General features: G+C 40.9%; 1 protein-coding gene and 1 pseudogene across 2 annotated transcripts in view; one reads left to right on the top strand and one right to left on the bottom strand.

The window, feature by feature from the left end:
* Trim37 (tripartite motif containing 37) overlaps positions 1 to 25,921 on the bottom strand; it is a 140,778-nt gene that overhangs the window by 57,699 nt on the left and 57,158 nt on the right. For both annotated transcript variants that reach the window (XM_040749423.1, XM_040749422.1), the window contains exons 19-23: positions 25,521 to 25,829; positions 18,476 to 18,598; positions 17,571 to 17,760; positions 14,150 to 14,268; positions 1,091 to 1,201 (exon numbers count right to left, since the gene is read on the bottom strand). In XM_040749423.1, coding sequence (XP_040605357.1) covers positions 1,091 to 1,201; positions 14,150 to 14,268; positions 17,571 to 17,760; positions 18,476 to 18,598; positions 25,521 to 25,829 — 852 coding nt within the window. The remainder of the gene's footprint in view (positions 1 to 1,090; positions 1,202 to 14,149; positions 14,269 to 17,570; positions 17,761 to 18,475; positions 18,599 to 25,520; positions 25,830 to 25,921) is intronic.
* LOC110342173 lies at positions 19,115 to 19,369 on the top strand (annotated as a pseudogene).

The following is a 25,921-nucleotide window of genomic DNA, read 5'->3' as shown; positions in this document are numbered from 1 at the left end:
AAAGTTGTCTTACTTCCATATACTCACTGACATGCACAACCATACCCACCCCACACACATACACACCCTTTTAAAAAGGGGTTTCTCTGTGTTAATAGCCCTGGAACTCACTTTGTAAACCAAGCTGGCCAGGAACTCACAGAGATCTGCCTGCCTCTGCCTCCCAGGTGCTGGGATTAAAGGTGCGTACCACCACTGCCCACAAATAATTTTTTGTACTTTAAAAAAATTTTTTTATTATTTATTTTTAAGTTTAAATTTAGATTAGAAACAAGGTTGCTTCACAAGTCAGTTCCAGGTCCCTATCCCTTTTCCTCCCACAAATAATTTTTTTAAAAGAGAAAATTATTAACAGATTTCTCTTGTTCAGCTTTTCACTAAGAATTCTTTTCTGGAGGGAATAGAAAGGAATAAAAAACTGAGTCTAGAGCCGGGCGGTGGTGGTGCATGCCTTTAATCCCAGCACTCGGGAGGCAGAGGCAGGCGGATCTCTGTGAGTTCGAGGCCAGCCTGGTCTACAAAGTGAGTTCCAGGACAGCCTCCAAAGATACAGAGAGACCCTATCTCGAAAAACCAAAAAAAAAAAAAAAAAAAAAAACTGAGTCCAGGATTTGTATGCACACATAAGACATAAAAGGGTTTTTAATGTTATAGTAGCAGAAAAAGTTCTGAAGAGAGGGGGAAAAATGTAAAACAAAAACTAAGAACTCCAGGCACATGAAACTTCTGCAGAGAATGGGAGGGAATACTTCCTATCGCAGGGTGCTGACTGAATACTTAGGTGCCTGCCCACTGTCCCTGCTGAAAACCCTTTGTTCTCAAGTATCCTTGGCCACAAGCTATACAACACCAGGCTGCAGGCTTTTCCAGGCAGGAAGCAGCACTCAAGCGGTTAACTGGCCAAACAATCTGACAGCTTTCTTAGTACTTACCACAACATTTACCACAGAATGTTCTCTCACAAATGACAGTAATGTTTTTAAAAGAGGCAAAAGCAGCAGAGCAGAGTGAGCAGAGGCAGCAGCAGAGGCAGAAAGAGCAGCAGCAGCCATGCTTGCATGAACCTGTGTAAAATGACAACATGCTGCACCTTCATCTGGGGGCTGAGCCAGGAACGGATCATTGAACGAGCCCATGCTGGTGTGCTCCTCCTGCTCCTCGTTCTCAGTGTCACACTCAATGTCGCTGTCGCTACTCATCCCTGGCAGGCAGGAAGGGGAGAAAGGTCTAATAAGAATCCAATCCACTGTTTGGTGAAAGGCAAGGGAAAGCTCCTATATGGACTGAGCTGAGCCCCTATTGAACTTTACACTGATGCAGTCCAACAAACCAACACAATGAAACAGCAGCCACACAAACTGCAATTTCTGCAACTTTTTAGAATCATCCCTTACTTTTTTCTTCAGTAACAACTGAGTACCCTAACCCATTAAAGTTCTGTGAAGCTAGTAGTAATTTCAATACAGTGAGAAAAAAAAATCCCTATTATAAACTTTTCCTTAGCAAATTGTAAAAACAAAACAACCACTCTCCCCCAACAGGCACTCTTTCAATCTTATTTATTATAAGGACTAATAGTCTGCAGCCAAAAAAATTCACAAGTACAAGTATACATAATAGAAATGCAAATAAAAATTCCGAGAATTCTAACAGTAAATAGTTTCAAATCCTTTTGTGTCTTTCATATTTGTGTAAAATCAATTTTGACTTTAGATGCTTAATTATATACTTTTTCATTAACACATAGTAATTATACACAGAGTGTAGTGTACCACTTTAATACCTGTTTAGAATATGTAATGATCAGAACAGTTGACACACCTACCATCTGAGTTGTATATCATTAATCCATGTTGGGAATATTCAAATCCTTTCTACTAGCTAACATAAAATATTATAGTAATCATAGTTGACCACAGTTATCCTACTGAACTTTGGAATACTAAGTTATTCCTGTTGCTCAACTGTTTCTTTGTGCCCAATAATATCCTCACTTCATTCTCCACACCCACCCAACCTCTTCCAGGTCCTGGTAGACACTATTTTATTTTTCACTTCAAGATCAACTTTTTAACTTCTATATAATAAATTGAGAACATGTGGGGGGGTTTTATGCCCACCTTAGTAAAACAATATTTAATAAAACGATACTTTCCAATTTAATCTATATTCCTGCAAATGATGTGATTTCATTTATTTTTAAAGCCGAATAGCGTTCCATTGTATACAGTTTCCCAGTCATATGGAATACACTTTCTGTCCCATTGGGCAGTGATGGTGTACACCTTTAATCTCAGCACTTGGGTGGTAGAAGCAGGCAGATCTCTGAGTCTGAGGCCAGCCTAGTCTAAGAAGTGAATTCCAGGACAGCCAAAGTTACACAGAGAAAGCCTGTCTTGAAAATCAAAACAAAAAACCAAACAAGCAAGTTTTCTGTCCCTTCTGTAGTACACCCTGCTCTCTGCATTTTGACCAGTCATGGCTTTCTATAATGTCTCTCTGTCTGCTGCAGGAAGAAGCTTCTATGAAGAGCTACATTTATCTTTGGGTACAAGGATAAGTACTTAGAATGCAGTTATAGTTGTACTTGTTCAGGGAGGTGGCAGTGGGATTCTAAGGTTCATGGCTTTCCTTAGCAGTCACAGGTGTTGGCTAGTCTGCAGTACCAAGCATGTTGTGGTGTAGGTGTTACAGATGGGGAGAACTGTCCATTGTTTTTCTCCCCTGGTGCAATAAGAGCTAGTCTTCAGGGAAGAGGCTTCCGGGTCAGTTCCAGCTGCATTCCTCCAAGTGTGCTTGCCTAACTGTGCAGTTTGCGCACGCACGTGTGTGTGTGTGTGTGTGTGTGTGTGTGTGTGTGTGCACGTGCGCGTGGGCATGAGAGAATGAGTGTGCACATGGGCATGTGGACTTTGAAACTCATAGGTTATCAGGCTTGGTAGCAAACACTCTTTCCCACAGGGTCATCTTACCAGCCCCCAAAAGTAAAATTCTGTTTGAAAGAGACACAGACACACACAGACACACAGACACACAGACACACACACACAGACACACACAGAGTCTGCCCATTGGTACAAGAAAAGACTAATGAGAGCCTGTAGATGATGAAAGGACAGAACCACTCCCTCAAGTGGACTCCTAGGTTGACTCTGATTTCCAAAAGGGAATCATTGGCACATCACACATAATACACAGAACCAACCATAATTTTAAAAATTAAAAAACAGCAAGGAATTTTGTGTTTATGTAGGCTCATTGAAAAGAGAACAAAAATGTTAAACTAAGGTCTAACTGCTGTTTCAGTCAGCAGTGTCTTCAGAACTAGCATTTAGCTCATGTGAAGCCTTTAAGTTTGGGATTTAAAACCAAGGTTCAAATCTCATGAATTTACTGTGAGACCTGTTCAGGAGCTACTGATATATGGATAAAGCAAATGTAGACATACTCTCTGGAGGGCAGGGTCTCACTTAACAGCAATAACTCTGGATAAAATTCATGGCACAGCTACTTACTTAAGGGCTTTGAAAACTAAGCAGGAGTAAGAATATTGCTGCAGTCAAACACTGAGGTGCCACCAAACTGACCAACTCAGGTTTCATGAGATCATATAAAAATGTCCAGGATGAACCCTCTACCACTGGATCAGCCAAAAATGACCATGATGCAATCCAGAACATGGAAAGAGCATCAATAATGAATGCCAAGGTGACAGACACTGGAATTCTCTAACAAGGACTTTTAAATTTGTTACAAATACTCAATGTCAAAGAATTCTGAGAAAGTTTCCAGGAAAGATCACAAGAATAACTAGGAAGTAGAGGTCTCAAGAAAGGTTTGCTTTATTATGAACAACAGAGCCAGGCAGGGTTGGTGCACACCAAGAAACCCTATCTTGAAAAACCAAAACAAAACCAACCAACCAAACACACACCCAAACCAATGCAAGCAATGTGCCTGAAGCAAGAGAATTTAAAATTGTAAAAATTTTCCAAAGAAAACTGTAGGGGCTGGAGAGATGGCTCAGTGGTTAAGAGCACTAGCTGCTCTTCGAAAGGACCCTGGTTCTATTCCCAGCATCCACAGGGCAGCTCACAACTGTCTGCAATTTCAGTTCCAGGAGACCTGACACCCATGGCAAAACACCATTGCGCATAAAATAAATAAAGTTAAAAAGAAAAGAAAAGCAAACTATGTTTTCAAGCATACAGGAGAAGTTTCTCCATCAGTGTTCAGAATGCAAAGACGGCACCTGGTTGGTCTTTCCTTTTCTGAGACAGGGTTTCTCTGTGTAACAGCTATCTGTCCTGGAACTCTATTTGTAGACCAGGCTGGCCTCAAACTCAGAGAGCTCTGCCTGCCTCTGCCTCCCAAACACTGGGATTAAAGGCTTGCAGCACCGCCCAGCTTCTCTACGTTTTACATACACACAAAACATTCTTGCTCTGAAGAGAGGAATATACAAGCATTCCCTTTTTTGGTTTGTTTTTGACCTCAAAATGAGGTCATTCCACTGCTTCAGCTTCCCAAGTACTAAGGTTACAGACACAAGCCCCAAAGCACAGCTAGAACACACTATTTTACACAACACGCCTGGCTCCATCTGTGAGTCACCACTCCCCCTTGTGGCCCCTCATGGAACTGTTTCTGAAAAGAGGCTGATTCTCCAACTGCAGCTAAACACCTGACCTTTTAGTACTAGTCCCTCACTGATGGTGCTTATGAGATGCTATAAGATGTTTCAGAAATATTACAATGAGAAAGAAACATGTAGTTATAACATGTGTCTATGTCAGCTAGCTGAAGTCAGCTGGGAAGACACACCCCTTAACAATATCAGATGCGATATTTGAAGTTCATGGAGAAGCAGGCAATTTGTTTTTTATCTACTACTAATAATTTACAGCTACCCTTCACCTCTCCCACCCCCAGACAGAGGTACTCAACCTTTCTAATGCTGTGACCCTTTAATACAGTTCCCCATGTTGTGGTGACCCCAACCATAAAATTATTCTATTGCTACTTCATAACTGTAATTTTGCTGTTTTTGGGCTATAAACATCTGATATTCAGGATATCTGATATGTGACCCTGTGGAGGCCATGACCCACAGGTTGAGAACCACTATTCTAAAAGGACTTTAACATTGTCTAAGAGTCCTCCCTCCTCTGCAAGGCTGTATAGTCATGAAGTGGGACCAAATGACTGGACTTTGCGAATTTTCTTTGTGGATTGAAGGGGAAGATCCAAGATGAAGTTAGAAGTATCTGACTGGCTCTGAAAAGTTTTCTTTGTTGACAGAGACATGGAAAATAAACGACCCTCACCAGGAATTCCAGGATTTGACTCAGAGTTCTTACCAAAATTGCAACTGAAGCAACTGTTTGTCACTTTTAGAAAAGCTAAGCCAATTCACTGAGACTTCGGATTTAGAGATGACACAGAGAGAGAAAAAAATACAGGCTCACACCTGTAATTCCAGTATCAAAAGGCTAGGAGACAAAACTGCTACGCGTTCACAACCATTCTGGACTACACAGTATGAAAATCTGTCTCAAAATGGGGGAGGCAGCTGCTAGGATGTGCCTCTGCTGAAGTCCTGGGTTCCATTCTGAATACAGTATAACATAGGCATATGACTCATGTCAGTAATCCCTGCACTTGGGAGGTAGAGGCAGGAAGATCAAAAGTTCAAATTCAGTCTCATTGCAAGTCCAAGAGAGCCTGGGCTACAAAGAAACAAAGAAATACAGAGGCACGCCCACATTTTGAACAGCTAACTATAAAAACACCCTATAACAGTTACACATGCTATCTCACTTGAAGACTTCTAGAGTGCTACTTTCATTACTGTTTGACTCAGTTTTTTCTTTTTTTTTCAAGACAGGATTTCTCTTTGTTGCCCTGGCTGTCTTGAAATCACTCTATAGATCAGGCTGGCCTGGAATTCAGAAATCTGCCTGCCTCTGCCTCCAAGTGCTAAGATTAAAGGCATTTTCCCCCTCCCCTGGTGCTTGATTTTTTTTTTTTTTGGATAGGTCATCTTGATTACCCTAAAGGTGACCAGCAACAGCAAGCCATATGTTGTATAATTTATTTCTGTTAGCTAGTCTGCTAGCAATGTTTTTAATAGCTGTTCCAAGGCTTTTCTCTGGAATGGGTATTCTGAGTAACTCAGACTAAATGAGAGATCTGTGCTGCTTTAGCAGAGCTCAGTCTGCAGTCTACAGAATTCTACTGCATGGGGGGGAGAAGAGGGGTGTGGTTAACCTAGGCTACCAGCATCAAATCATTAAACAGAAGACCGACATAAGGCTGTCCCGGTTACAAAGGAATGGATTCTACAGATACTGGAAAGCAAGTAAGAGACTACTTGGGAGCCAGGCAGAGCAACACATGCCTATAACTCCAGCATAGGGAGGACTCTGCGTTCTAGTGTGATAACAAGATTGTCTCAAAAACCCAAACCTAAACGCAACAAAAATAAAACAATTTTATTGTTTTCAGTCATCCCAAACTCCCAGCTAGTAACAAAGCAGAGAAATGAGGCCTTAACGTTTCTCCAGCATCTCCTTCTCAAGGAGGAAGAGGAACCACAGTGACACGATAGGACAACTCCTCCTTCTGACACTAGGAAAGAATCTTGTCCCCACCCACCCTCCTGTACAATTTTGAGTTTTGTTTTTAAAAACCATTTAGGATTTAAGAAAAACCTACACAACTAAGCTTAAAGTGTAAAAATTAGGTTTTCCCGAGTACTGGCTTCTGTTGGCAGTGGAAAATAACCACAGCATTAGCGAAGTCCTGGAGTACATGTTTTTACTGTGCTCCCCCCTCCAATCCTCAGCAAGCTGCCTTTTACATTACCTATGCCAGGACTCAAGGGAAGTCAGTTCCTTACAGCAATCTTTCCTTCTGAGTTCTTGGTGCTTTTTATATTCCAGCACTTTTTTATAAAATGGCAAAGCCTATGACTGGCGAACACTCACCACCTCCTTCTAATTCCCACCTGAATAATCAAATGCTCTTAAAGCCTCAGGATATGCAGTGCAGACCCTAAATGCGACTAAGAAAATGCTCTAGCCTAGGATAAGCTGCCAATTTCTTTTTAAAAAGTTGTTTTTAAAAGTAATGAAATAAGGCCTTACTAGCCTAGGCCAGCTTGCAAATCACTATGTAGCCCAAGCTAGAATCAGATTTATGATCTTCCTGCTTCTGACTCACAATCTGCCAATTTTATTTTACTTTATTGTTCTTATTTACTATTGTGATCATGTATGTATGTATGTTAGAGGGAAACTTTTAGGAGTTAGTTCTTTAAACCTGGGGTTTTAATTTTTTTTTAATTATACTTTTGTGTGTGTGTGTGCGCGCATGCAAAGTATACACAAACCAGTGGACATGCAGAGGTCAGAGGAAAATGTACAGGTATTTGGTTCTCTCTTACTGTATGAGTCCTGGGGGATTGCCAGCATCTAACTATGAGTCATGTTGCTGGCCACCTCCTTGTTTGTTGAGGTAGGATCTCTCTTTTTTCTGTTCCACTGCCTACTCTAAGAGGGCGAGCCTATGAATTACAGATGCACATAAGCACAGCTGCTTCTTTATAAGGGTTCTGGGGAGTGAACTCAGGTTGTCAAACTTTCATGTGGCAAGTACTTTTACCCACAGAGCCATCTCTCCAGATCTCAATTTGCTTTAAATACCAGTTGGCGTGAACCACATGAAGACTACTGCTGTTTCACAAAGGTCCAGGATTTCAACACTGGGAATTGCAACTCTCTACCACCTTTTCACTTTCATTTGTAATGATTCTCACTATGTGTTTTGGGAGTTTACCTATGCATTTTTCTTTGGGAAATTTTGTGTGAGCTTTGGTGTAAGATGAGAAAATATACAATGGCAGTTTCTCTCTCTCTCTTTTTTTATCTTTTTTTCTTTAATTAGAAAAAAGCTTGCTTCACATGTCAATCCCAGCTCCCTCTCCCTCCCAATCCCCCCAACTCCCCACCCGATCTCCACTCCACTCCCCAGGGAGGGTGAGGTCCTCCATGGGGATTCTCCAGAGTCTGTCATTTCATCAGGAGCAAGGTCTAGGCCCTCCCACCATATGTCCAGGCTGTGAGAGCATCCCTTGATGTGCAATGGGCTCCCAAAGTCCACTTGTATGACAATGGCAGTCCCTTTAAACAAAATAATTCTTTGGGGAAAAAAAATCTCCACCTCCATGGAACTATATAGCATGAATTCTGCCTACTCCCCAAACAGGACTCCCTACTGTAGCCTCCCTGGTTACACCAGAAATAGAGAAGTTAAAAATGTATTAACAGGGCATACCTAGGCCCAAAGATGAAAAACAGACAACAGAGAGAAACAATGGGCCCAGATCCAGAGCCTGAGGCCATTTAAGGCAAGAGTTCAGTTAATAAGTATAGAATAGTGCCCACAATTATTGACTTATTGGATGAATGTGGCGAGATCTAGTATGGCCCACAAGGAACAGACGCTGTTAAAGAGTGAGACTGGCACGATCCCCTCTGCCATATACAGGAGCACACACTGAAGGAATCAGAATGATACAGTACAATGGAATGAGTAAGATGTCAGGACCTTCCCTTTTAGGAGGGTATGAGGGGAACAGGAGCATATTTATAAGGCTACACCACAAAGGAATGCAATTAGAAAACAGCTCAATGCTTGTTGTGCTATGATGGAGGATGTGCTTTTGTATGAATATAAGTTTCTCTTACGAGTTGATGAATAAATGCTGATTGATGAGTAGCCAGGCAGGCAGGATAGACAGGGCTACCAGACTAGGAGAGTGAGACACCATGTAGCTGCCAAGGGAGCAAGAGGGCTAGGCATCACTGGTAAGCCAAGACAAAGTGGAGACAAACAGTATAAAAGAAATGGGTTAATAATTAAGAGAGAGCTAACCAATAAGAAGCCTGAGCCATCAGCCAAGCAGTTTATAATTAACATAAGTCTTTGTCTGTTTATTTGGGACCGAATGGCTGCTGGACCAGGCGGAACAGAAACTCCATCATCAGTGCTATATGGTACAAACACTATGTCATGCCCCTTGAAGAATGAAAATTGCTCTTATGGGTTTGTTTCTCCGGAGTCAATGTCTGACACCTCCTGATCCTGAAGGAGGAAATGTAAGAGGGCACCTGGTAGGTGCCTGAACCTTAGAGAACAACAGCCATTTAAATTCTTGCCATAGTTTCTTGCATCAAGGAAACGCTGTAGTGACATGGATGGCCGCTTTCTTTCCAGAATCATTAAGTTTGCTTTCAATATTGTTTGTGATTAAACTATGATGCAATTATAAAGCACATAAGGCATAGCTTATTTTCAATAAATGAACAGCCATCCTAATTCACCCACAGATCGAGACAGTCTTTTTCCCTCCCCAATTCCATGCCTCCTCTTTGAGACCTGAACCCTGCTGGAGCTGGACTCTGGCAACTAATGTCAAATACATTCAATATTATTAACCTTATTATTTTTCTTTTGATACAAGATACCATGTAACCTAAATTGGCTCTGAACTTGCCATGTGGTAAATTCAAGGATGACAGCAAATTACTGATCTCTCTCCCTCCACTGTCCCAATACTGGGATTACAAGCAGACTCACCATCTATAGTTATTGAGTGCTGGGAATTGAACCCATAGATCTGTGTTTCGTAGGCACTCTTACCAACTGAGTTCATCTCTGACCCATAATGGTTAATATTTAGTGCTGATTTACTGGATTTGGAAGTCCCTAGAAGATACATCTATGTGTGTGCATGTGTGGAGGTATTTCCAAATAGGTTTAACTGGGGAAGAAAGAGCCACAAGTCATCTTAAACATGGGCAGCAGCACCTCATGGACCTGGGTCCTGGGAAGAACAAGAGTGGAAAAAGCCAGCTGAGCACCAACACTCATTTCTCTGTTTGCTGCCTCCTTCCCCACTGACAGTCCCTGCCTGCTATGATCTATTGTACCTCTGTACCTCTCAAACTAGAGACTTTCAATTACTCCATTAAGTATTATATCAAACAAGTAACTAACACATGCGCTTCTATGCTAACTAGATATCCAAACGAGAAGTGATATGAACTATCTGAGCAGGAGACGACAATCAGGTTCAACTCCACCTGTAGTCCCCATACTTGGGAGGCTAAGGCAATTTAGTCAGCATGGCTACACTCGAGAAAGCAGGCCCTACACCTCACCAGGGCAGCACAATACACCAACCATGCGAGTGCATGTAGTGATATATTATTTATGATTTATTAAAGCTTGCCTGAGGATTCAGAAAGCAAAGTCAGCCACAAGCTATAGAAGCCAGGCATACACCTTTGATCCCAGCAACCAGAAGCTAGGAGATAATGGTACACACCTTTAATCCTAGGACTCAGGATTAAGAGGTAGACAGATCTCCGTGAGTCCCAGACCACCCAGATCTACACAAGAGTGAATCAGTGTAAAAGAGAATTATAGCTCACACATTTAATACCAGAACTAGAAGGGGTATAATAGAAGCAGTCTTCAGTATGAGGCATACATTCTCCAGCCACACTAAGGAGAGGCAGCAGTTTGAGACTTGTGTGTGGAACAGTCCTTTCAGCCTGAGCTACAGGTGAGAGCTAGTGGCCAGCTGCTTTGCTTCCCTGATCTTCAGTTTCAAGTTTGAACTCCAGTCTCTGGGTCATTTATTAATTTTCATGTTACAACTCCAGGTGAGCCAGCCCCAAAGAAGTGAGCATGGAAGAGCTGTCGCCATTTCACATCTGGTGTACCAACCAGGCCCAGACACAGCATTATGACTTTGCCCACCCCATCATCATCCACTCTACCTATTGTTTGCTGGAGCACATGAAGGGACCTGACCTGCAGACCTAAAGCTGCAGGATCTCCACAACACAGAGCAACAGGAGGAGTCCTAATTGTAGGGTGCATGAGTCAGTCAAAGATGGCACTGAGGGAAAGTCAGATGGGTGAGTCCTGGATTGTTTACAAAAAAAGACGACTGGTTGTCTACATTGAACCAGATGAGGTCACTGTGTGAACACTTCGTGCTCACTAGGTTAAAGCATAATAGGCTGACCTTTAAAACCACTGGCTGGCTGTTTTCCCCCTCTCTCTGCAGTTTTTCGCTTTAAAAGATGTTTGCTGTGGAACCATAAACAAGTTCCTGCTTGACTAGACTCTCTGCTGCATCTGATTGTCACTGGGATTCTGGGAGGCTGGGGAACAGGCAAGCAGCACACTTACTCTTCCTTGGACCCAGCTCAGCCTTCTGTGGTTGGGTTAAGACCCTACACTAATAAGGGCTCAGCATCAACAGAGTAGTAGAAACCAGAGGCCCCGAACCAGACCAATGACTCTTTGCAATGAACACTTGTAAGTAAAGATGTATAGACAAAGGGGCTTACGGCATGACTCACTGTGTCACATTGTACCTTCCATGATGACATTTTCAAGATTTTACCCTTTTTTATTTTATTATTTTTTTCTCCTAAATTTTGTTTTATTTGGGGTTTGTGCAGGGACATAGGGCAGATGTGAAGGATCGGGAAATGAATGGTATCCAGATACACAATATAAAAGACACATAGAATAAATAATTAATAAAAATTAATAGAGTAAAGATACTTTTTACTTTCTACTACTGAGAGAATGTACAGTGAAGGACTACCATTTAAGTACAAAGACCGTGCTCGTTAACTGAAAACCTAAAAAAGGAGGTCAAGGGATGACCCACACTGAAACATTTACTTTATAAGCATAAGAATCTGCGTTCAATCCCCAGAAGCCACGTAAAACATCCAATCTAGCAAAATTGGAGAGAAGCTGTCATAAAGGAGGAAGATGGCTGTGGGGAGCAGAGGAAGCCATGTTTGACATGAGCGCAGCCCAAGGATGCCTGTGGAAGTTTGAGTGAGAATGCCCCCATAGACTCGTATGTCTGACTACTTGGCGCTCAGTTGGTGGAACTGCTTGGGAACTGATTAAGAGGTGTGGCTTTCATGGAGGAGGGATGTCATTTGGGGTGAGCTTTCAGCTTTCAAAAGTATTCCCAGTGAGCTCTTTGTGTCTTGCTTGTGGGTCAAGTGAAACCCAATTAAACTCTTTGTTTTATAAGTTGTCTTAGCCATGGTGTTTTATCACAGAAATAGAAAAGTAACAAAGACAATACCCCAAATTGTCCTCTGTAAATGTGCAACTTCCCATCCTACGCATTAAAAAAAGAAAGAAAATGCCAAAATGTCACTATACACCAGTTCTCCTACAGGACAGCCAGAAGCATATGCTAGCAACTGTATATCTGCTTTGAATGACAACTCATCAATGACTAAAATTCAAATAAAGTGGAAAGTTATGTTTTCACTGGGACAAATCAAATTATCTTTGAAAGCTGTTTTTCTTTTCTGCTAACCTATAAAAAAATAGCAAGGGCAATGGATACAGCATTGTTTTAACTTCTATTGCTAAAACAATCAAGTATATTATCTGGTATCAGATAAACAATCTTGGAAGAAACACTAAAATCTGTAACTGAGATAAGTTTGCAGAGCTGAAGTAGATTAGTACAGGAGACTTTATAAACAGTTAAAGTGCGGAATTCTTTCATAAGAGCAAGGAAGCCTGGAGAAATAACTCAGTGGTTAAGAGTGAGTACTGCTATTATACAGGAACTAAGTTCAGTTCCCAGCACAAACAACAGGCAGATCAGCCTGTAATTTCAGTCCTAGTAGGATCTACTGCCATTGGCCTCCCAGTACACAGATACACATACATACACATGATATAAAATAAATTTTAAAAGAGCAGCTTAGAGACATTAATCAAAACTGACCTCAAACAAAAGATTAACAGTATTCTAATTAGCTGTGTTCTTTTTTTTTTTTTAAGTTTCTTTGTTTGTTTTGTTTTGTTTGTTTTTTTTTTCAAGACAGGGTTTCTCTGTGGCTTTGGAGGCTGTCCTGGAACTCGCTCTGTAGACCAGGCTGGTCTCGAACTCACAGAGATCCGCCTGCCTCTGCCTCCCGAGTGCTGGGATTAAAGGCGTGTGCCACCAACGCCCGGCTTAGTTTCTTTTATGTATACGTGTCTACATGAATGTATGCCATGCATGTGCAGGTGTCCCTTGAGGCCTGTAGAGTCCATATGATCTCCTGGAAATGGAGTTTCAGGTGGCTGTAACCACCAGAAATTTTTTCTGGAAAAGGAGTAAGGGCTGTTAATGACTGAGCCCTCTCTTCATCCCCTCATCAACTGTTAAAGGGGCACAAGTTTCCTATAATACTGTGTCTGGGACATCAGTGAGTAGATGATGTACAGATTAAGTAGAAATGCTATCTGTACCGGGCGGTGGTGGCGCACGCCTTTAATCCCAGCACTGGGTAGGCAGAGGCAGGCTGATCTCTGTGAGTTCGAGGCAGGGCTGGACCTACAGCCTCCAAAACAATACAGAGAAACCCTGTCTCGTAAAAAACAAACAAACAAACAAACAGAAAGAAATACTACCTGTATTTCCGTAGTTTTTGCCCCTGTAAAACAGCTTGCCTGATAAGGTATGTTCTCCACTCCCCTTTTATCCTTCCTTTCTTTGTTTTCATTCATTCTGGTTTTTGTTTGATTGTTTTCTTGTTTTTTGAGATAGGGTCTCTACATAGCCCTGGAAGTCTGGAACTCGCTCTGTAGACCAAGCTGGCCTCAATCTCACAGAGATCCGCCTGCCTTGACCTCCTAAATGCTGAGATTAAAGGCATGTGCCATCACACCCAAACTCTTTTTAAAATAAACAAACAAAGAGAAAAAAAAAAAACCAGCTAAGGTTTCTCTATGTAGCCATAGCTGGAATAGAACTCAATACACAGACCTGGCTAGCCTAGACTTCAAAGAGATCTGGCCATTGCTGCCTACCTGTGTTATGATTATTGATGTGTACTACCATGCCTGACCCAATACAGATCCTTTTATGCAGTAACTTAGCCATTTTTGCTGTCCTTTGTATATAATGTCTTGGTTCAAACGTGTCTGTTAGATTTTTGTGACATTTTTACAAACCAATCACTTCGTACTACTACAGCCAGAGAACTCAGTGTCACCTGCTCGCTCCCTCTGACTGTTCTTGTTAATAATTCCTCACCTTCTTCTGGGGCGGCTGATGCTCCTTCAGGTAGTGTGGGCTGTAGCTCCCCAGCTTCAGAGTGACTTTCCAAATCTGCCATCTGCATTCCTTCCATGCGACCTCCTTTTGCATTAGCCCTCAAAGAGAGAAAAACAACACGATATTTTCAAATGTCTAATAACTGACACAATAATTATATTTTCTTTTTGATTTGTATAGAATACTAAATTTCCATTTTTTTAAAATTTCACTTAAGATTCAGAATAAGCTGGGTGTTGGTGGTGCACGCCTTTGGTCCCAGCACTCGGGATGCAGAGGCAGGCGGATCACTGTGAGTTTGAGGTCAGCCTGGCCTACAGAGCTAGTTCCAAGACAGGCTCCAAAGCAATACAGAGAAATTCTGTCTTAAAAAAAAAAAAAAAAGGATTCCGAATAAAAGGTTATGAAATGGCAGATTGCCAAATCCTGTTCATGACAATGTGTGATAGTTTTGTAAAATGTTGTCAGTAGAAGACAAAGAAAAGGCACACAGGGTCTCAATTCTATTTTTTTTTAAGATTTATTTATTTATTATATATACAGGGTTCTGTCTGCATATGTGCCTGCATGCCAAAAGAGGGCACCAAATCTCATTATGAATGACTGTGAGTCACCATGTGGTTACTGGGAATTGAACTCAGGACCTCTGGAAGAGTAGCCAGTGCTCTTAACCTCTGAGTCGTCTCTCCAGCCCCTAGCTGCTATTTCTTAAAATGGTTTGTCAGTCAGTAATTGTCAATTAAAATAAATATAAACACAAATTCTTACTACCACTGAAAGACTGAGAAGCATTAGTGAGTAAGAAATCAAGGAACACTACTGGTAAAGACAGTCACAGTTGCTGAATATGCATAACAGCAGAGAAGGCACAGCAAACTTTAAAAGCTGAGAGCAGCAGGACTAAGTGATAGCAGGGATAGAAACAATCAGACATTTTCACTTACTATTTTTCCCATTTTTCACTGGGAACTACTTAGTAGTAGTTGTTATTATTATTATTATTTTGCTTTATTACTACAAATGAAGCAAGGAAGAAAAGACACGAGCAGTGGCGCATCCATATGAAGCAGGCTGACATTGTATTCCTAACTCGCTCACTGCTGTGGTATGAATGAGAATGGCCCCCGCATTGGTTTCTATGTTTGAATGCTTGCTCCCAGTTAGTGCAACTGTTTGGAAAGGATTAGGAGGAAGTGTGGAATTATTTTGAGGAGTTATAAAAGCTCACACCAGGTCCACTCTGTCTTTCACCTGCAGCTGAGCTCTCAGCTACTGCTTCAACATCATGGTGATCATGCACTAACCCTCTACAACTGTAAGCAAGATCCCAATTAAATGCTTTCATTTTATAAGAGTTGCCTTGGTCATGGTGTCTCTTCACAGCAATAGAATAGCAATTGAGACACTCACCTTCTACTTTCATGTCTTTTTTTGGGGGGAAAGAAATGAATTTCATTAGGATTGCTTATAGCAACATGGATGAGGGTTTGTTTGTTAAGAATATGGGCACCATAACACTGAAGACTGTTCCCCATCGACTATTAACTATTAACTATTTTTAAACTTGGGATGAGGGACAGCACAAAGTGTGCCTCCCACTTCCACGACAGGGTGTTGATGGGCCCAACCTTGTGTAGATAATCCAGCTACTGTGAAAAGAACCTTGAACTGTTACACAAAATTGTATATTCCACACACACATCACACATCCCTATGGCAGCTTACAAATGTCTGTGACTCTAGTCCTAGGAATCCAACACTCTCTTCTGGCCTCCACAGGCACCAGACATACAGGCAGACAAAATGCCTATATACACACACACACACACATATATATATATATATATATATGTATGTATGTATGTATGTATGTATGTTTAAGGTAGAATGAATAAATAAACAAAAGAAAGCCAGTTGTATCTCTAACTTGAGACAAAATGTGTATGTATATCAGGCTAGGTGATAAGGAAGGTAAGTTTTCTAATTAGCCCTCCCCTGGATGCTTCCTCCTTACCCCCATCACTGGGAACTGAACATGGCAACAGCAATGTACATGCCAAGATACGCTCTACCACTGAGCTGTATCTCCAGGCAATTTTGAAATTTTTATTTTGAGCCATGATTTGGCTAGGTTGCCCATGCAGGCTCCTAACTTTCAGTCCTCTGGTCCTTATTCTCCTCAGTAGCTGTGATATAAGAATTCACCACTGTGCCAGGCTCTCTAGTGATTTTTTTTTCTACTATTGAACCTTGAGTAAAAAACAAAATTAAACTTCTGTCTATCCTTCTGGAACTGGAAATGAGCTAAACTAAAGATGCTGGTCTTTATGAAGACCTTTTCAAAGTCTCCACACAAAACTATTCCATTGTTTAAATTAAAAACATATTTAATGGTTATGTAATAGATCAGCAGAGGAATATTGATGGCTCAGCTAACACATCCATAGACAATACGTTTTTTAAACACTTTCTTTGGAATGGTTCTAAATTTAATTGACATGATGGGTTTTGAATAAAGATAAAGATGCTGATCACCATTTACCCTTTCTGGAAATCCCAACTAGCATTTAGAAGATGATTTCAAAAGACAGAAAAAGAGTGAGATAAAAGCATCAATTTAAAAACTGATAATTAAAGCAGCTGTGATGGTATGCACCTTTAATCTCAGCACTTGGGAAGCAGAGGCAGGTGGATCTCTTTGAGTTTGAGGCCAACCTGGTCTATAGAGTAAGTTCCAGGACAACCTGGGCTATTACACAGAGAAACCCTGCCTCAAAAACAACAGCAAAAAATCAGATAATTAAACCAGACATAGTGGCTTATGCCTGTAATCCCTGCACTTGGGAGGCTAAGGCAGGAGGATGAAGAGCTGAAGGCTACTCTGGGTTATATATATGAGACCCACTCTCAAAACAATACTACTACTAATAATAAAAACGATTACCAAAACAGTAATACTACTAAATAATAAAAATGATTACTGAGGTACTTTATTGCACACAAATATGTGGTGATACACTTATGACAACAGAACCCAGCACAAATACTTTGGAAGGATACACAACAGATTAAAACATAAGGCAACATGTAAAGCTGAAATACCACAACTCACAAAGCAAAGTTTGCTCAAATTATCCTGCTGTCAGTGAAAAAGAGCCCTAAGCTAGCTGTGGTGGCTCACTTCTGTAAAACACTCAGGAAGCTGAGGCAGGAGGACTGCTGTCATTCTGCAGTGGTTGGGCAGTGGGACAGGAGACTGAGAGAGAATGACATCAAAAAGGGTGACATTTTAATGTAATAAATCAACAACCTGAACACCTCAAACACTAGCAAAGTAGAAATAATTTTGTTCATTATAATGCAGACTTGAAGTTCCAAACAATGAAAGAGTATTATTTACCCCAAGGGGACCATTTTCCTTCTTTTCTCAACAGTAGGTAAGCCATTGAAAACTGCAACCACCACAGCATCAGAATCCAAAGCTTTGCATTGTCGGTCTTCACTTTTGGGCAGAATATCCCCAATGATGCCATGTGTCAGGGCTCGGGGAGAGCTGTGTCTGCTCCCAGACTGAGAACTTCCCGGGGAGCCTTCAGGAAGGAGGGAGAAAACAAGAAACATGAAATCCCTCCTAGTATAGAAAATTAGCTTAGGTGCATAATTTTTTTAATTTTAAATGTAAGACTACTTTTGCCCGCATATATGAATGTGCACCATGTGTTAATGGAGGCCAGAAGAAGGCATCAGATCCCCTGGAAGTGGGGTTACAGATCACTGTGAGTTACCATATAGGTGTTGCTAATCTAATATAGGACCTCTGCATGAACAAACAAGTGCTCTAAGCCATGAGCCATCTTTCTAGTCTAATGTATGTACATTTTACACTAAGCAAAAACTTCAAATAAGTTAAAAATATATCCCCATCTTTTTGACTATCTACTTAAAAATTAACAAGTTAGGAACACAAGTTGAAAACACCAATCTGATTTGAGATCAAGAAACTTCAAATACAAGAGCCCAGGGGCACATGTCAGCAATCCCAGAGCTAGGGAGGCTCAGACAGGGGAATCAAGAGTTAAAACCTTCTCAAATACAGACAAATATATAATTAAGGTCTTTTTAAAACCCAAAATTAAGACAAAAGAAAAAAGCAATCTCATGAAAAATAAACAATAAAACGTTCCACAAAATTAGATGTTCAACTGTAACTTTAGCATCTTTGGTGTCTTTCAAGGTTAAAGCTACATCACACCAATTCCCAAGTGTGTGCCCGGTAAAATTATATTACAGATTTTCCAATTTTACCTTCAGACAAAGTCTGGCAGTCTCCCTTTGAACGGCTATTTTCTCCAGAGTCCATAGCTCTTCGGAGTGATAGACTGCCTGCTATGGCCCGAGCTGACTTGGGCGAATTCTTCTTATTTGTGGCTGCAAAGACATTTAGAAGCATTTCTGAATATGGTAACATGTCACATAACTCACTATATAGTCAGAGAAATGCCTAATCCTCACTCTACATTGATGGTTTTCTGTCTACAAAGTCCAAAAGAACAAGGTTCTCTATAGTCCTGACAGCTTATTTAGCATTCTAAGACAAAAATAATTCTATTTTGTTGCTTGTGAAACAGAATACTATGAACCCATTTTTAAAAAATATATCAATAAAGACAATAGAGTATAAACAAAAATATAACAATCTAAAGTAGTCATTCTCAACCTTCCTAATGCTACAGCCCTTTAATAGTTCAAAAACTGCCATACATTATAGAAAGAAAATGAAGACAGTATGAATGATAGTTTTGTGTTCAGACTGAGACAATATTGTTAAGGTAACACTTCCAAAATTAATCTACAGATTTAACACAACCTATATAAAAATGAATTTTTTTGTTGTTAAAAAAAATCCTTACTGCCTTTTGGCAGTGACGACCTCCCTACAAGAACATGCCTCTCTCAAAGGATCTCCTTCATCCCTCTCCAGAAGAGGAGAAGAGGAACACAAGAAAAGCGCCTGGTGCAGAGCCCCAGTTCCTACTTTATGGGTGTGAAGTGCCCAGGATGCTATAAAGTCACCATGGTCTTCAGCCATGCACAAACGCTAGTCCTGTGTGTTGGCTGCTCCACTGTCCTCTGTCAGCCTACAGGCTTGGAAAAGCAAGGCTGACAGAAGGATGCTCCTTCAGGAGGAAGCAGTACTGAAAAGCATCTGATTCAAGATGAGTGAGAACCATCCCAATAAACACATTTTGGATATTAAAAAAAAATCATTACCTAGGTCTGGCAAGATGGCTTAGCTGATAAAGGCACTGTGGCCAACTCTGACAGCCTGAGTTCAATCCTTGGAACCCATAGGGTAGGAGGAGAGAACCAACACCTTTAAATTGTCCTCTGATCTCCATACAAACTCCTTCCCTAAGTAAATGTAAATAATAATGATGATGATAATAACAACAACAGGTTCCTAAAATTTTTTATGAAACTGTAAGAGATCTAGAATAGGAAAAACAATCCCTAGAAGAAGACTTCTTCCCATATCCACTGCTGGGGATGACTCTAGAGCCTTGGGTTTGCAGCCCACCACTGATGCTCCGCTTTGGAGTCAGGAGTGGGCAGGGCAGCTCTCCTCTGACAGCTCTAGGGCTTAGCATCAATGTATATCTGTTAAAAAGCTCTAAGGCTACATCAAAAACAAAAAGAGCAAATAAGGTGAGAGAGACAGTGCTGCACACCTGAAATCCTGGCACTGGGGAAGTTGAGGCAGGAGGATTGTCCTAACTTCAAGGCCAGCCTGGATTACAGAGTGAGAACCAGTCTCAAACAAAGGTGGGTGGCTGGGGGAGGAACACAGGCACATGCTGCAGGTAGAACTAGGATGTATGAAGCCCACATTCAACATTGCTGTGTCCCTTCCTCCACCATTGCCAGGAAAAAAAATTCAAAAAACAGACAAACAACTGGGTGGTACCAGCATATGGACAGATATCTATCAGAGTTGAGAATCCAAAAGTAATCTTCACATTTATGCTGAGTTTAAAAGGATGCAAAGACAATTCAACGGTAAAGGGAAGAGGTGTGGCTCTCTTTCTTCCCCAAAGATCATGGGTCTGAGAGGTGGCAAGCAGCCGAATCAGGGAACAAGGTTGGGATACCTGATGACTTCAGTCAATCAGGTCAACTTCATTCCAGAGTATAGGAGATATATAGGATTGGGTATCCTGGGGACAACTCTAATTTGCATTAAGTTGCATGCTAGTTTCTTAAGGCTTCTTATGTGGCAGTAGGGTCCTATAGCAAGTAAAGCAAGTCTTAGTTACTGTAAGTGCAGCAGAGAAAAAGCTTCTAGCAGAACTGTGTTATGCTGTGGGATCGTACTGTACATCAAGGTCTCCCAACAAAGAGGGAAAAGAAAAAGTGTTGCAGACAACTTGGAGAAGCTGAAATCTTATGACTGGCAGAAATACAAAATTCTGCACATGTTTTGAAACTAGTATGATACTGTGGCAGTTCCTCAAAGTTTAAACTAGGTTTCCAACTACCACAGCAAGTTCACTTCTAAGTATACAAATATTGTCTACACAATAACTTATAATACAAGTTTATAGTAACATCATCGATTATAGTAAAAAAGTATAAACATGCTATCTATCAACTGATTAATAGTATGTGGTATAGCTATATAAATATCGTTTGACCAGCAAAAAGAATGAATTATTATTAACTCATGATATAACATGTACTAACCATCAAAGTATATGTGAAATGGGGGGGAAAAAAGTCCAGACATGAGAGACCTTATTTGGTCTGCCGTCTTGGTATATAACTCTAATCCCTAGACTGGGTAAGCTGAAGCAAAGGATCAGGAGTTTGAGGCTAGCCTGGGCTATATAGCAAACATCTATGAAAATCACTAGATTCTATTTCTATGTTAATTGCAAAGGCTAGTAAAAATAAATAAATAAATAAAACAGAAAGTAAGTGCTAGAGAACATGTGAAAAATTGGAACCTGTGCCCAGAAAATAGCATAGTACCCCCTGACCTGTCCCTAAAAGCTAAGGATAGAATAAGCTAGCAATGCAACTTTGTATATACTTAAAGTGTACAACAGGGCTTAAAAAGAAAGATATGTATGTTCAGAGCCAAAAGATACAAACCACCCAACTGTCCAAAGGATGAAAGAATGGATAAACAAAACTTTATATACAATAGTGTAATATTCTATCGTTTTAAAAAAAAAAGTTCTTGGGCTGGAGAGATGGCTCAGGGGTTAAATTTCCTGCTTTTCCAAAGGTCCTGAGTTCAAATTCCCAGCAACCATATGGTGGCTCACAACCATCTGTAATGAGATCTGGTGCCCTGTTCTGGCCTAGAGGCAACATGCAGGCAGAACATTGTAATAATAAATAAATAAATACTTTTTTTTTAAAAGGAAGTTGTGCAAGATGCTATCATATGGGTGAACCTTGCAGATAGACAAAATAAAGAAGCTGGCCACAAAAACAAAAACAACCAACCCTCAAAATGTCAAATGCTGCAACAAATCCAATATACGTGATACCTAAGAGTCAGTCATTCATTGACTGATGTAGGGAGCAGAGCAACAATCCTAGGCCCCAGGAGTAGAGGAATAGGCACTGGTGATAAATGGATGCAGTGTTAGTTTAAAGTAAAGAAAACCTCTTAGAGACGGATGGTAGGGAGGGATACATAACAATTTCAAAGTACAAGACTAAAATGATAAATGTTGTGTACACTTCGCCAAAAATTTTAACACATATGCTTCCCCAACTAAAGGCTAAAATGTCAAATTTTACATTATGTGTCCTTTTCCATAATTTAAAAGACTCTTTTCATAGTGTATATGATTTGGGAAATGAACACACAGTACCCAATACCAAACTCTCAATCCATACAACCCCTTAGATTCTTCTCAGTCCACATGTAACTTGTTAAAGAACACTTTGTTTTCTTGTCTAAGATATAAATGGTGTGCTGTTCTATTCAATCTTTTTTTTTTCTTTCGGTTTTTCGAGACAGGGTTTCTCTGTGGCTTTGGAGCCTGTCCTGGAACTCGCTCTTGTAAACCAGGCTGGTCTCAAACTCACAGAGATCCGGCTGCCTCTGTCTCCCATGTACTGGGATTAAAGGCGTGCAACACCCGGTTTTATTCAATCTTAAAGTTGATACTTCTCAAAAGTATAAAACATAGGTAGTAACACTTCTTAGAATGTTTGCTTAAATTTTTAATAATTTATTTTTATTTTAAAGAACATTAATTGGTGTTTTACTTGCATGTCTGTCTGTCTGTATGACAGTGTCAGATCACCTGGAACTGGAATTATAGTCAGTTGTAAACTGCCATGTGGGTGCTGGGAATTAAACCCAGGTCCTCTGGAAGAGCGCCAATGCTCTTAACCACTGAAGGCCCAGTCTCCTTAGATTTTGGAATACACTATCTAGTTTTTCACTTGTTTTAATGATTCATTTCAATTTCCATTGTCAGCTTCTTCATCCCTTTTCTTCACCAGACATCTAAATTAGTGCCTGAGTGCCAAGACTTCTCCATTAAAATCACCACCACTTCTGGGTATGCCTTTAATCCCAGCACTTGGGAGACAGAGGCAGGAAAATCTGAGTTCAAGGTCAGCCTATCTATAGAGTAAGTTTCAGGACAGTCAGGGATATACACAGGAAGAAACCCTGCATCAAAACACACACACACACACACACACACACACACACACACACACACACACACACTCACACAAACAAGCAAATAAAAAATCACCACTATTGGTAGGAGTGGTGATGCACGCCTTTAATCCCAGCACCCGAGAGGCATCTGTGAGCTGGAGGTAAGTGGATCTGTGATTGCCACGCTAGCCTCATCTACATATCGAATTTCAACCAGGGTGCAGAGAGGGATCCTGCCACATAAACAAATAATGAATAAATAAGATCCTCGCCCACTGACCCTACTCTGTCTAGATTTAAACAGTATCACATGTTTACATTCAGTTGCTGTGACCTCTCCCCAGCTTGACTTGTTTATAATGCTTGCCTAGAACAGTTACTAGGCAACCCAGCAGGTGCCCAAACATCATATTCAAACAGAATCCCTGACTCACTGAACTTAACCCTGCTCTGACGCAAATGTCTACCACACAGATCAAATTGGACTTAAACTCAGGATCCTCCTGCTCCCTCTTCCTGAATGTTAGGATTAGGGTTACCTACACACACCAAGGCAATTGGCTTTGAACCGATTCTCAGTGAATGACAGCACTAATCACTAAGTTGCTCAGGCATTTATGCAGCCTTTTATAACTACAGCTGTGAAAAAGAACTAAATCCTATTGGCCTATGACATACATTGTATGTAACAGATTAGCTTGTCCTTTCTCCATCTAGAACAGTATTGGTTATGTACTTAGGATGGGAAAGAAACTCAGTTAAAGAGGGCTGCCAGGCTATGAACAAGTCTACCTACCCATGGCTTTAGCTCCAGATTACACACCAAATTCTCACAAGCTACTCTAAAGGTTGGTATTACACCTGCAGTTCCTGCTCTGAAGCTTTGAGATCTTCCTCCACAAGGCAGCTTCATGAACAAGTAACAGCTCAAACTCCTTACTCAAGTTTTATCAGTGCCCCAGTTAAACCCTGTTATCTCTGACTCCATCTGAGTCTGCCCTGCCTTAGTCACCATATCCACTCATATTAGTCTCCCTTCCACCCTTCAAAGTAAATCTCGTGCCAGTGAATTTGCATTTTTGTCCTGTTTATAAAGAACACTGCTTCCTCCAGGCATCTGAAGGGCTCAACTCAAATATGTTCTTTACAGAGACTTTCTCTGACCACCCCCCAAAAACTAAGCCATTCTTCATCTGCTCCTGTTTACAGTAGTAAGTATTAATTAAAATTATTTTCGCCCGGGGCTGGAGAGATGGCTCAGAGGTTACGAGCACTGATTGCTCTTCCAGGGCTGAGTTCAATTCCCAGCAACCACGTGGTGGCTTACAACCATCTACAATTCAACCTGGTGCCCTCATCTGGCATGTAGGCAGAACACTGTCTATGCAATAAATAAATAAATAAACCTTTTAAAAAGTTTATTGTCACTCATTTATTTTCATACTTTACTGTCTCATTCTTATCAGTACAATGCAGGATCCACAAGGCTACCGAAGTGTCATTTAATGCCAAGCACAGACTGAGCAATCAAAAATCCTTAGTTCCAAGTTGTGGGATAATCTTTTTGTACACTGTGAAGATGTCTCTGCCAAGGGTTAGGGTTAGGGTTAGCTGAATGACCAAGCTGCGGTGGCGCACGCCTTTAATCCCAGCACTTGGGAGACAGAGGCAGCTGGATCTCTGTGAGATCGAGACCAGCCTGGTCTACAAAAGCTAGCACCAGGACAGCCTCCAAAGTCACAGAGAAACTCTGTCTCAAAAAACCAAAAAATAAAAAAGAGCTGAATGGTTAATAGCTAGGCGGGAAAGGAAAGGCAGCATTTCCAGGGAGAGGGGGACTCTGGGAAGAAGAGAGGCATAATTCACCAGCCAGACAAGGAGGGAGTATGATGCATGGTACTGAGGAGAGGCTACGAGCCAAGTGGCAGAATGTAGATTAACATAAATGGGTTAATTTGAGTTTTAAGAGTTAGTTTGGAATAAGCCTAAGCCAAGAAGGTCAACCTTTCATAACTCATAATAAGGCTCCATGTCATTACTTGGGAGCTAGTGGTACAAAGAAAGCCCAGGTACAGTTCCATCATATAAAAGAAAATATTAGAATTGGACTAGAAAGATAGCTCAGCTGGTAAAGGCACTCACCATTTAAACCCGACAAGCTGAGTTTAATTCTTGGGACCGCATGTGATAGGAGAGAACTGACTCCACAAGCTGTCCTCTTACCTCCTGAAGTGAAGTCCACATGTTGTACACACACACACACACACACTCAAAAAGAAAAATGTCAAGCAATTTTGGATGGGATCAAAAAAAAAGGCTATTTTAACTCATAAGAAGGGTGGAAGAGTTGTCTCAGCAGTTAAGAGAACTTACTACTTTTGCAGAGGACCTGGATTCAAGTCCTAACACCATGCAATTGCTCACAACAATCGATAAATCCAGTTCTAGGGGATTTAGTGCACTCTTTCTGACCTCTATGGACAACAGGCATACACATGGTACACAGGCTCACATAATGGCAAAAAAATACATAAAAAAATGTAATTTTAACTTAACTCATTAGATCAGACATTGATAGACTGTTAAGGGAAAACAACCAGTCATATTATTTCACCAAGCACATGGGAGAAATTACATTATAGGAACTTCTTCACTTACGGTTTCGTATGTAACAGCCAGTGACTGATGACTTTGCTAGAAGCTCCATTCCCAAATCCTGTAATCTACCAGAGTTTTCTGGTCCACAGGGTGCCAGGGCTGCCTGGTCAGCACAAAAAAGGTTTGTCTGTATGTCTCCAGAAGCAACACCAGTGCCTTTTATATCAGGCAGTGTGGTCTTCACATCAGTCTTCATACACCGAACTTCAGCCATTTGAGTTTTGAGTCTTTTCAGCATCTTTAAGTCAGAGGGCACTCGCCACATCGCCTGCTGCTTCCGTTGATCTTTATCTTTTCGGGAATATGATGCTTCAAAGAGAAAGCAAGTGAAAAACCACGTTCATATAAACTTTAATACTCATGACCTCCTTCTTTCCCACAAATTTAATATGTCAAATGTG

This window comes from Mesocricetus auratus, unplaced genomic scaffold, assembly GCF_017639785.1.
Source record: "Mesocricetus auratus isolate SY011 unplaced genomic scaffold, BCM_Maur_2.0 Super-Scaffold_100007, whole genome shotgun sequence".
In the NCBI taxonomy this organism is placed as follows: domain Eukaryota; kingdom Metazoa; phylum Chordata; class Mammalia; order Rodentia; family Cricetidae; genus Mesocricetus; species Mesocricetus auratus.
Note: the sequence above shows the minus strand (reverse complement) of the source record. Positions and strands in the feature narration are given on the sequence as shown.